Source organism: Netta rufina (genome assembly GCF_964035555.1).
Source record: "Netta rufina genome assembly, chromosome: 22".
NCBI lineage: Eukaryota > Metazoa > Chordata > Aves > Anseriformes > Anatidae > Netta > Netta rufina.
This window is the reverse complement of record NC_140146.1, coordinates 5,776,395-5,789,416: the sequence shown is the minus strand read 5'-3', so window position 1 is coordinate 5,789,416 and position 13,022 is coordinate 5,776,395. Positions and strand designations below refer to the sequence as shown.

Genomic DNA, 13,022 nt, shown 5'->3' with positions numbered 1-13,022 from the left:
TGCCTGAGCACTGCTTAGACTGACAGGAAAAGGAGGAAATTTTATTCCATTTGTAGCTAAAGGGAAAAGTATGCACTAGTTTCAGGCTGCTGGAAGCCACAAACTCCCGTGCCACAACAATGCCATAAAAGCAATCAAGATTATGGCCCTGCTGCCATCCAAAACCAGCTCTGCTGCCATAAATGTCCATGGCAGAACATGCATTAGCTTGAGCGGGATAAAAACCTAACATAAACTCCATGCCATCAGTAAACCAGGCAGATTTTCCAATCCATCCGTCTCCTAAGGGGTTGGCAATGACCATTTAGTAACCAGTTAAGATCGCCCAAACCCTCTCAAGATGCAAGCCCCTATTTCAGCACGAATTATCACTGAATAAGTTGGTGTGAAATATGAGTCTTGCTAAAGAAGAGCATGGGTTGAAATCCCAGCGTGCAGGTCTCACTGAGACCAAAAAGCACACACGGGGATTGAGGTGGAGCAGAAACTGCCCAGAGCCTCACAAACCCAGACAGGTTCCTTGCAGCTCCTCTCCACTCAGAGACCCACACAGGCAAACGAGATGTTGATTAAGTCCACGCGACGTTCCTTAGAGCAGGAGAAAGGAGCAGCATCTCCCAAAACCGAGCAGAGGAGGTGCACCATCTCTCAGCTGCCTCTCCCAAAGCTGAAGTTTCAGCTGTAATAACACAGAGCCACCCACCGAAGCCAAAGGCAGCCTTCAACACGTGCTCTGCCCACATTAAGCTAGCAAGGGAGGGAGAGACACACACGAATGCAAAGGATAATGCACTTCAGACAGGTAGGCAGATGTGAAGACGAGCGTATTTTTAGCTCTGTGGTGAGCAGCCCTCGGGGCTTCGCGCTGCCATCCACCGAATGAGCATGGAAGAGCTGGAGCAGGAACGAAGGGCGAACAGCAATGTCAAGTGTAACTCAGCACCTTAAAGGATTAAGCCTCTACCAAAAGAAACCCTGCAGAGAGAGCAAGAAATTAACCGTAACAACTTCTAAGACAGCCTATAGCAAACGTGGCCAATGGTCTTGAGGTAAATTGACATAACCTTGATCCTACAATGGGATCACGTTCTGGAGAAACTTCGATATATTTTTATATTTCCAGGCCAGAACTGAGCATAACACACAGAAATCATAATGCACAGGAAGGCAAGACAAGAGCATCCTTGCTTGGGGACATTTGGCTGAGTCGCTTTCTTTTCAACGTCATGAGCTACAGAACCTACGAGATCAAAGTGTACAGGAATATATCCAAAAATCCTGCATTTTAGACAGACAGATAAAAAAGAAAAAAGAAAAGGAGGCAGACAACCTAGGGAGGATCCCAGCACTTTCCTTCTCTTCTTCTGGAATGCAGAATGAGGGAGAACAACCAGGGGTAGAGGGAAGAAAAAACGAGACCAAGAAGTCTGTCTGGCTACGCTTCCCTTTTATCAGGCTCACAAAGGCACTTCTAAGAAGAGTGGGAGGAAGCGAGAAAGGAGGCAGGCAACAAACCAATGTTCAAAAAAAATTCACCTTTTAACATTCTTCCAGTAACAAGCTTTTGCCACAACACTATGAAAAGATTCTCCTTCTTTTTGTGATTCCCACAGGAATCTGCAGTCAGTACCATGCAGGCAGCTCTCTGCTCCACCCACTGTTTGAGTAATTCTCATTCACCCGGAGTCACTTACAGGCTGCAAGGGTTAAAGGAGCAGAAAGACACCTGCTTCTAGCACACAGCACACAGGCGACTTCTGCTTTTCTAACTGGAGGCAAATACTTCAGTGGGTGGAGCTGTGAATAAAGGCTGTGATGGCATCTCTTGGGCCCAAGTATTCCATATTCTGGACCGTTTTAGACTCACTGGGTGGCATCTATTAATTCTTAATTAAGCCTGGAAATTCTTGTCTGGCAACAAATGAACAAACAAGCTTACTTTGATGTACAGACTAGAGGCAAGAGATGAAGTTCTGCAGTTTATGTGTGTGCTTTGGCTGCACATATGTTTAAAAAACGGATCTCCAGCCAATGTGCTGCAGTTATACAAGCAAAAACACTACTGCTGATCCAAGCCTCGAGAAATCGACAGAAATTATTTCTGAGGATTTGGGCTCAGATCTTGCAATTCTAAAATACTACGACTAAGACCCTCCAGCTCCCAACACATCGTACAGGTGCTGTGTTCTTCCTTTAAGTGAGCAAACCTGGATAAGGCTGTCAAGCCATGGCAATACGTAGCTCAGCACCAGCTACATTGTTTTTCTTCTCCAGGCTAATTGTCTTCTAACACTACAGAAAGCTCTGTGTTATATTGTCAAAAAGAACCTCCCTGCCACTTTACTGCAGGTTATCCAGACCTCTTAGAAAATGCTGAACTTCAAAGTGTCTCAAAGCAATTACCAAATTCTTCCATTACAATAATAATAATGGTCCCTGAAAGTATGCAGGAATGTATACACACTTCTCTTCTGCGGTACCCATGCAGAAGTAGTTGTTGATCTGAAAGCTTAACACACAAAAAGTAATGGAAAAGGGGAAAATGCTACAGGACTCACCATCCTCGTGCCCTTCTCTGTTCCTCCGTCGATGTCTGTCTCGCCGGTGGCTAATAACTGACTCTGTTCCTGTTTCGTTGTCCAGTCCATCCCGGCTGCTGGCAGCATTTGGGCTGTTAGAAAACACATAGGAAGAAAACAATGGAGTCATCTCTTTATTTCTTGTTTCTTTTTGATTTTTGTTTTTTGAAAAAACAGTTGCATTTGTGAGCATATTGGTTTAGAAGCCAGAAAACTGTTCTGAGGATCAGCTGCAGCCTGCCACAGGCCTGTTGCATGGCATTTCCACAGGAAAAAAAGCCTGCTGGTGGGCTAAGAAAAGGGATCATTTTAGCAGGCTTTGAGATGACAAGGACAAAACAGCTTTAGCTGCTGGTACTCTCGCAGGACATGGGAATTCAGCAGCCCCATCATGACAATTTTAGCATCACACACCTGCAGCATACCTGCCTAACAAGGACAAACTCACAACGCTGTTTTTTGGAAGAAGAAGACTTGCCAATGTTAAAACTCAGCCTCCAAACCCCCCCAGGTTCCTACGCCTCTCTCAAATCCTCCCATGGGCTTTCCAAAGATCACAATCCAAGAAACACGTGGGAATATGCATGAACTCCTCCAGCAGAGGACATGCTCTACCAGGGGCTTATTATTTTTTTTTAAGCCAATCCTTGTGTTTCAGCACACTTCCTGAAGTGCTTGTTCACCTCAGCCAGGCTTGTTTCCCTGACCATAACCTGAGCTGCCCCTGTGGCTTGCTGTCAGCCAAAGGGCAGAAGCCTTACCTTACTGCAGCCACGTTTAATATTGAGCACTGACCTTGAAGGCTCAAGTGTTGCAAGTCACGGCAAAGCTCGAAATAATTAAGTGCATGTCTGTGAAACACTCAAAGAGACCCTGATCCTTTCCTCGTGTTCTCAGCTGTCTGAAAGCTCCACAGTGCCAGTGCTGCAGAAAGCTTAACCTAACAAGTCCCTGTGAAGGGCCATTGGGATCTGACGTAGGCTAATGCCCTGCTGTGAAGGATTTCTCTTCAAAAGTTGCTGTGGATGCTCATCCTCTCTCTCCTGCAAGCAGAACCCACCGAAAAGCAGTCCCTGATCACATCTGCCCCTCACGTCTGTAATTTACACCCGACAGGCCCTCCTTGTGCACACCCACTGCCCAGGATCCAACCAACTGGCCCCATGGGTTTTTTTTTGTGGAAGAGCTAAAAAAAAAAACAGCCTTCCTAGCATACACCCCAAGAACTTGCAGCTTCTTTTCCCCCCGTCAGGTGGAGTGAGAACCCAGCCCTTCTGAACTCGGTTTCGAGAAACTGAGAAAGCAGGAACGTTGGCACCAAACCCAGAAGAGACTCCTGGAGCATGTGAGCCCCAGCCAAGTGGGTACGGTGAGTCTGCAGGGCCTGACAGTGGCACCAGACAGAGGTTCCTGGTTCAGGTCCTGGCTCGCTGCCGGCTGCGATGTGTCAACCGAGTGACAGTCGAGATGAAAGATTAAGGGATTTGGGCAGCACGCTAATTCATTAAGAGCTTCTGTACTTCATTTTTGCTCTTAAGCATGAAACTAGAAGAGGTTAGGCAAGAGGCTTTCTTTCCCCCGAATTATTTGCTTGTATCTACAAATTGCAGCCTCATTGCTCAGGCACAGGAACGGTGTAAAGCACGCGGGGAACTCACTTGAACCTTGGCGGCTTTCTTCACTGATGAAACCAGAGCACAGCACCTCTGAGACCTCGTACAAGGATGTTCTCACCAAGAAGTTGGCTGCTAGCACATCTTTCTGCTGCTATCCCTGCCCTCTTCCCTTTCAGCTCCACCAGAACATCACCGTGCTGACCAACAGTCTTTTATTTAAGGCTAATCCTGGGCATTTCCTTACTGCACACCCTGACGGCTGGGCAGGCACTGAGAGATCATCCAGGACAAGTGAACATCAGCTGGAACAGAGCGAGCACATGTGCACAGCGTTGCATCGAAGAGGATTGTTGAAAAGCCTTCTGCAACTGCACACCCACACGCTTGCCTTGTCTGAATGAGGTGTGCTGACATGCCCACCACAGCAGTTAGGAAATAGAGGCTGTTAGTCAAGAAGACGTTTGACTGCACGCTTTAAGCCCTGATGAGGCTACTGACATGTGAGCAGGTATGGAAGTGTTGTCACAAGTACCTCTGCATGTCTCCTGCCAGCAAAACTGAAAGGGAAAGGGGCTGACCATTTCCTAAGGCAGTGTTGCACACAAAGAAGGGAGCTGGGAGCTGTGCTAGCCGGCCGGCGAGGCTCCCAGCCATCTCAGCAGCACCATCTCGTGACTACTGCTGTTACTATCCAGCCCTAAACCATTCCCCAGGCTAAACCTGCTTCCAGAAGGTGGTGTACAGCCTGACAAAGGGCCCGGAAAGAGCCTTGGTTTGTTTCTCTCTCATTGCCGAGTGAATTCAGTTCAATTCAATTTCCAAAACGCGTGCCCAAGTGCTGGGGGCCGGGGGCAGTAAGGCAGCTCTGAGGTCACTGCTCAGCTCAGTCCTGCACCTCCAGCACTAACCCGGGAGCTGCCTCACCCATTCAGACCAACGCAGATTTGGCAACCGCTGAGCAGAAGTGGCGGAGCACGAAATACAGGCTGAGCTTCAGAACCCTCACCGGGGAGGGAAAAAGTAAATTTTCTTTGCATTGAAGCAATGCTGGAGCGAAGCATCAGTGCTGTCAGACAGCTTAGCTGAGATTACCTCTTCGCATCTGGTAATTATCTCGTTCCCTGCGATGGCTGTGCCTGCCTGCCTGTCTGCTCCATCCATTTCTTGTAGGCTTTGTAGACCAGGAACATTTTTGTTTGTACAGTTACACAACGCCTAGCTTGGTCGGGGCTTCTTATATAAATAAGGCCTCAGTCATCAGTGAAGAAGGAAGACAGGAGACGACAGATCTGCTGGGTTTAATTGCATTTAAAATCCCCTCAGGGATTTAGGAGCCAGGAAGGTGAGTCTCTCTCAGAAAGGAACGTGATAGGTGAACAAACAGTGATACTCAGGTTTGGGCCATGCAAGTTACAGGGTTGCACTCATCATCTCTTACCAGGAAACGCTTTCCAAGCACACCACATGCAGAAATGGCTCTAAACACACAGAATTGCAGAATCGCCACACCACAAGCCCAGGATCCAGCATTTAGAAGAATGCTGAAGAATTGTGAGTAAGGAGTGAACTAGAGTTATGATGCAAGCTCTGGAAACCACGCTTTGCAATGAAAAACTTGAGCAGCTCAACTTAATTTATCCAAGAGAAACAAACCATTTCAAAATACGGTGAATTCATTATCACTTGGAATCTTTACATCTCAAATAGCTGCCTTTTTAGATGAAATGCTAATAGCTGAACAGAATGAAGTGGCTTCGTGCCAGATAACCGAGTGAGACACTCTGCCCTGTGCTATGGAAATAAGGTTAGAGCATTGTTAGCCTCATTTCTGGACTGAAAAAAAAAATCCCAAGAACAGAAAACACTACGAAATGTTAAGAGATTCAAGTGGGAAGAGAAGAATCAAAAACAGCATTGAGGGAGAACAAGTTTCTGACCAGAAGGCTGACCCACCAGCTGGATTCTGTCCTGCATTTTGAAACAAGAAAAGATGGAGGGGTGGAGGAGAGAGGAAGAAGGAAGGCGGTTCATCTGGGAACAAGAATGTGAGCCAGGAAACACGACCTCCTGTGCTGCTACTCCTGACTCAGCACGACCTGTGTAAGTTACTTCACCTCTCTGAGGCCTCCCACGTTTGCTGTGTAACGTGCGAGTGCAGCAGGTGCACCACACCTCAGCTTAAACTTCTCCGCTCTGAAACACACAATTATTAGCAGTGGGGTTCTGCAAGCACACTCCTGTGCTTGACTTACAATATAACTATGTTTTTTTACAAAAGATCTTGCAGTTTTTACCTTTAGGTACAGGTCAGGAAGACAAAGAACTACTTATGCTTGCAAGCCATGTGACTACGCTCACTGAAGCCTTCCCTGGCCAACACAAAGCAATTCCTGGACGCACGAGGGCAGTAAAACCCTTGCAAAAAGCCCGGTGTCAGGCAGGGTTTGTATTTCTTTCTTGTCAAGATTTCTCGTCCCCCATAGAAACCATTTATCTGTAAAAGACTTGCCGAGAACACTCAGGGCCCTTCCAGGCACACGATATCTCAGAAAGCAGTGGAAACATGCGACAAGGGGCACATCAAGGCTGGGTTTCCTTCTCAAAACATGCAAACCACTGCCTCGCTAGCACCAGGGCTGTGCTCCCTGCATCAGCCCATCCTCCTGGCTGTTTGTTCATGTCAGCGATTCAGAGCGAAACGCAAGGTGCCAGCCAAGATTGGAAAATGCAGCAGATGTTAATCCCTACATCCTAGGGCTGCCTGACACTCTGATCCCCGCAGCAAAAAGGGCTCAAAAGCGAGCGTCAGCACTCACAGATGTGACGAGCACGAGAAACTCTGCCAAGCTGAAGCCCAGAGAGGCCCCAAAAGCTCAGTTTAGCTCAGCAAACGCCACTTTTTATGCCGCAGGAAAGACGGGGCAGATTTATTTACTATACATAGAGAAAGAGGGCTTCTGGACATTAGCGCCAAATTTACAACAGATGCACAAAAGCCTCAGAGAATACCACCATCTGGTTATCCGTGGAGAAAAAAAAATAAGCAGAGCTTTCTGGCAGCTAGCACAGGAGACAGGAAGGTTGGTTTCAGCTCTGATGTGGGCGCTCCAGCGCTGTACCAGCCCCTGCAGAAGCTTGAATATCCATCACTTCTACTCGCTGTGCATCAGCTCACGTTATTTTCTGTTGCTTGATGCCCAGTTCGAAGTTTCTCTCCACGTTCACCACGTTTTGAAATGATGGTAAGTGGTGAAATTCAGAACTTGGACTGCTTGAAGTCTAGCAACGTATAGGCTTGGTGTGTGTGAGGTTTAAGAACACAGAAGACACGTAGGATACACATTTCTTTCTAACAATGACAGACTCCTTTTCTTACCCCCTCCCTTTTAACTCCTCAGTTCCAGCAAGTTTTTCTATTTTTCTAACAGTCCCAATAAATGGTAGTGTTAGAAAACCTGTACAAGGTCAGCTTGAAGAAGGAAGGAGGAATGTGGGGAAGAGACAACCAGGAACTGCGTTTTTTGGTTTAAATAAGAAAAAAAAAAAGTCAACTTGCTCTTACTGGAAGGACGGAGGCCGGGAGTCTCCGATGCCACCTGTTCTCTCGATGGGAGGCGGGAGGTCTGCATGGCTCTCGGTGCACTGCGAGCCTGTGTCAGAGTGGGAGCTTTCAGCCAGGACCAGCTGTCAGGAGGAAAAAAAAGAGAATTACCCACATTTGTATGAGTTTCTCCGCTCCGACAGGTGTCGGCCACTGCTTTGCTGTGTGCTCTGTGATTATCTAAGAGAGGAGAGGAAGTGCTGAGCGCATACTTGCACAGATTCCTGCCAGTCTTTCACAAAATCAGGTTGCATTCAGCCTCGGCACGAGAACTCCATCAGCCAGGACACGCAGGGAACACCCCAGAAGTTTCCTCCCCTTGGAACAAGCGAGCACTCGGGGCAGGGAGTGCACGTGTGCGTGTCGCTTGTCATTACAGCACGCTCGGAGTTTCCTAAGCTTGCAAATCGTCAGCATTCCTTGCAAAATGCACGCACGTTGCAATGCTGTGCTTTCAGCCTGGTTTTGTCCTGACAACAAATAAAAACCCAGACCCAAAACTTGACAGCACAACGCCCCAGTACTGCATCTTCCTCCACAAGGACCCTCAAATGGAGAAAAATTCAAAATTTGGTCTGGACCAAGCACCGTATCTCAGAGCTGCCCCCACCCCTATGAGGAATCCGCACTAAAAACAAAATCCACCCGTCTCAAGAGCCATGGGTGGACACGGCACACGAGAGGTTTTCTAGGCTCAGTCTCACTTCCAATAAACGCAGGACAGCAAGGCCATCTCCATGCCTGTTGTGACATCTTTAATTAGCAGATAAACAGATGAGAGAAAGAAGAACGAGTCTGTCTCCCTATCCCCACCCTCCTCATTTGTAGCTCATAATAATACCCTGATTGACAGTGGCTCTTACATTTTAGTAAGACCTGACTCTATCCACTTCATTTATTATTTTTCTGTTTTTTTTTTTTTTTAAAAAAAAGGACAGAGATGCTTTGTGTTGAAGGATCCTTTTACACGCCTGGGTGAAAGTGGCTTTCTGCATCAATTTTGTCAAAACCCTACTAACGCTGGAAAAAAATCCCAGACTTTGCTGTCAGTATTTCAGTAAATTTCTGATAGGAAAACAGCATCTGTGCCTCAGCTTCCTCTAGAAAGGCACGACACTATCAGTGTTGCAAAATGTAGATCAGAAGAATTAACCTGCATAAATGCAATCTGAACCCTGGGGCAGAAGGACCAAACACTGCAGAAAGCATCGACGCAGAAAACCCACCACGGTGTGCCGGTTGTAGATTCCTCTGAATTGCTCTCTGCAAACAAAATGTGGTAATTCTGTTCCACTTCTAACTCAGCTTCACCTCCTAGAAGCGTTGCTCCTTTGTTGTTATTACAACCCTAACGAGCTGTCCCCTCCTACCCAAATGGTGAGGGCAGATAGATGACCAACACGAGGGTTTGGTCCAAAGTGAAAGCAGAACTCCACCACCTGAGAGACTCAGTACTTGAAATTTTGGGATGAAAATGAGTGAGTGTTGCATTAAGCCGGGCACCCTGTGCAAAAGAAAGACTGCCGAGGACTGTCCAGGCCTCAAACAGGAGGGCAAGGAGGCAGTGAGGACGGGGAAGCAGCGCTGGTGGTACCTCTGCACCGGGACAGATGGAGGCAGAAGGAAGCAACTTGTTCACCTTGCTCAGGAGGAATCCTAAAAGCAAATGCAGACTTTGCACATCCTCATCTAGTTCCTTCTGTCTATGTATGTTAAATGTTTTGGTAAGAATGGGGGGAAAACCCTGCAAAGCAGAAGGGAAGCTAAAAGCGATTCGTTCACTCATTCTCAGCCCGCACCCCTCGCTGTCCACAGCCACCAGAACCAGCCCTGAACTCATGGCCTGGAGGTGGAAAGGTTCCCATCCAATTACCGTCCCCTGAGCCACCTCATCCCTTTGCCGAGTCGCTCTAAACTATATGATTATAAGGCCTTTAATTAAGTAAATGCTCAAGGACCGATGCAGATCATTACCTTTGACTACGAGGCAGCGAGGTCTGGGCTTCCCTCCCTTTTTAGCCACGAAGAGCTAGCCCTGTGCGAGGGATTCCGGTTGTGATCAGTTCATTTATCAAAGATTGATTATAGACAGATGCTAGCTGTTAAAGGAGGGGATGGAGGAGGAGAGGGGAGGCTACAGGAAGGGACTGGTGCGTTATTCCTACGAGCACATGCCATAAACGTGGAATCTCTGGGCAAGTGCTTTCAGGAACAAAATCAAACCAGGGGATAAAAAGAAGCAAAGAAACAGAGCGTAGGCAAGATCTAAACTGCATCCATCCCTGCAGGCCAGGCTGGGCTGCGATTCCCAAGGACACACCACCACAAAGGGAAGAGATGCATCCTTTGGCTGCGCTCTGGGAACACCCCACCTCAGACCTGAATCCGCTGACTGCGATCCAGCCGCATCCTCCGGGGTGAGAACTTGCCCCCGAGGAATGAAAGCAAACAAACAAACAAAGAAAAAGCAAAACAAACAGGAGCCTAACGGTGAGATGGGTTCCCCGCCGTGATCCTGCCCGTGATAACGGGATCTGGGAGGTCCTGCAGGAGGACCTGACTTCAGAGACTTAAGCAGGAGATCTGGAAGCAATTAAGTTGTTAAAGCCAAACACGGGCTGGCCAGATCTAGGGCAGGTGACAGCCGGAGCACTCACCCTTCATCACAGCTCCCGGTCCTGACTCACCGAGCTGTGCTCAACAGCACTGGGCTAAAAATGCAGAGCTGGAAGGCTGCAGAGCAGACTAATGAAGACACTGCAACAAGCATTAGGAATGCTTTTGTTGTGCTAGAAAAGAAAACATGCAGTGGAAGACAGGACGTGCAGCCCAATTGTTCAGCTTGCACTACCCAGCTGATTTTCCCCAAACACTCCAGCGACCAGGAAGGCAGCGCAGCACCAAACCCAGCAGGAACTGGACTCAGCTGGAGCCCTCGTAGCGAGGCAGCAGCCCTGCCCCTTTCCAGGCTGCAAAATGCCTTGGATTTGATGAATCTGATGGTGCCTGCAGGAGGGGAGGGATTTGAGGGGGTGCTGCCTCCTTCCCTGAACTCACCTCGCTGCAAGGGCCCTGGCTGCATGCACGGGATTCTCACTGCGTTTCCCCAAGAAAAGCGGCGTTATCCCCAGCTCCCTGGGCAGAAGCCAGCCCTGGTAAATATATTTCCCCCACCGAGCTTCCCCCGAAGCTCTGAGCAGCAGTAGCATTTTCTTGCGCTCCTTTTCCTACGCCGTGCAGCTCGGGAGCGCGCCAGCGGGCTGTGCACCAGCTGCACCCCAAAGCACCAAAATCGGTTCAGAGGGAAATGTGGATGTCTTCTGTGCGGCTCACCTGGAGGGAGTTAACAAGGAAATGTGGAACTCATTGCGGCGGCCGATTCAGTTCATTCCATCATCCCAAGTGCTGGCTGCTTTTTCAGCCACCATCACACCGGCTGCTAAATCTTGCCCAGGAAGCAGCAAAGGCTGTAGCTAATAACTCCTTGATGAAGGACTGGGACATAGAACTAATGACAGTCTCTGTATTTTGGAGAATCTTAATGGTCCACCACCGAAAAGGCAAACTATAAACCTAGTAAGCAGCAGCCCTCCACCCCAAATCAGTGATTCATAAACAAAACAGCCCAAAATCAAAAGGACAACGTGTAAGGAAACCAAGGGCAGAGGAGGGCTGGGGAGGAGGTCCTGATGTCTCCGTGGGAGCAGTGACTCCAACCCAGAGCTAATCTAAGTGTGCGTTGAGTTCCCAGGGCAGCCGAAGTCAGCAGCAGCTAAAGACTTGCAGATCCTCCCTTGAACATTTTCCCCTATGAAAATCAGGCCTGCCTATGACACCGAGATCAAAGTTGCGAGCTATGACAAATAGAAGGATTCAAATGTTATTAAAAAAGATGAAACTCAGATTTCCAAACGTCAGTCATCTTGTAAACTTCAAAGCAGTCACTGCATCAGTGCCGAGAGGAGCCGGGGGGGAGGAGAGAGCTGAGCTGCAGCGGGTGCGCCTCATGTTCCAATTTTAAATATGTTGTCTGGAAGTGAAATACATACACACATCGCAGCGATCTGCAGCGAGGATGACAATTAGCACAGATGGCTTGGAGAAAGAATCCAAGCTGTCTGCTACCAGCTTGGATCCTTGCACGACGGCTGCACGTTTTCTAGCAGGGAAGATGATGAAGGCTCAGGTCCCTGGGGTTGGAAACCGAAGAAGGAAGCCCAAAATATGTTTTTTGCCAAGAGGTAAAAACCAACTTTGCTTGTCCTGCAATATATGGCCGCGATTAACTGTTAAGTTCCACTGCATAGGATATGAAAGGGATCCAAACTGCCAACAATTAACTTCCAGCAAGATTTACAGAAAACTCCCCCAATAATTAGCAGCAAATAGAGGCAGATAAGCACCACGATTTTATGGGTTTTAGCGTGGAAGAAGTAATTTGTGATTGGTAATGCAGGTCAGACACAGATGTTAGCTGATTGTTGAGCAGAGGGAGCACCATCTTGTCAACATCATCTGCAAAAGGTGCTCCAAACGAGCTCTGGGAAGGGAGCTGCAACCTGAATCCCTGCTACTGGGGCGCGCATTTAAATTTAGAAACAAGCTGATGGATGGAAAAGGAGGGAAGAGAAGTCTTTTGAAGCAGTTTATCCATCCCTACTACCTGCACACAAGGAGGAGGATTTTAAGATTAAGTCATCAGACTCTGCGAGAGCTGCTGTCAGCTGCAGAAGACTTCCTACATGACCTTGCAGGGAAAGAAACGAAAAAAACACAGAAAAGCTGTGTGTCTCGGTTCCTACCTATAGGGTGGAAATAGCAAACAGGCAAGAAACACAAGGAAAATGGAAGGCTGAGGTCTCCGGAGCAGCAGCTGTGTCTCCCACCACGCACATGCACATGGCACGAGGAGAAAGAAACACAGACAGCGATCCCAGATGTGGCCTCCGAGCAAACCTGCAGCATAAAAACCAGACAGCAGCAGCCCGAAGTTCACACAAGAATGGGGGGAAAGATATGAAACAAGGGGCAAGCCCTAGGAGCAAGGATTACGTGGGTTTTTTTTATGTTTGGCAAGCAGCCAGTAACCTAGGCTGGAACAGGAACCACAATCAGAAAACTGAATTGAATTTCAGAAATTGTAACGTTTCTCTGAACCTAAGACAGTAACAACCGCAGAATTAGAACATAACATTTGGTGCTTGCATATGTTTTCCCTATGTTCTG

General features: G+C 48.0%; 1 protein-coding gene across 2 annotated transcripts in view; it reads right to left on the bottom strand.

Moving 5' to 3' along the window:
• The window catches only part of DVL1 (dishevelled segment polarity protein 1), a 72,040-nt gene that overhangs the window by 28,047 nt on the left and 30,971 nt on the right, over positions 1-13,022 (bottom strand). For both annotated transcript variants that reach the window (XM_084300050.1, XM_084300051.1), the window contains exons 3-4: positions 7,758-7,879; positions 2,559-2,671 (exon numbers count right to left, since the gene is read on the bottom strand). In XM_084300050.1, coding sequence (XP_084156176.1) covers positions 2,559-2,671; positions 7,758-7,879 — 235 coding nt within the window. The remainder of the gene's footprint in view (positions 1-2,558; positions 2,672-7,757; positions 7,880-13,022) is intronic.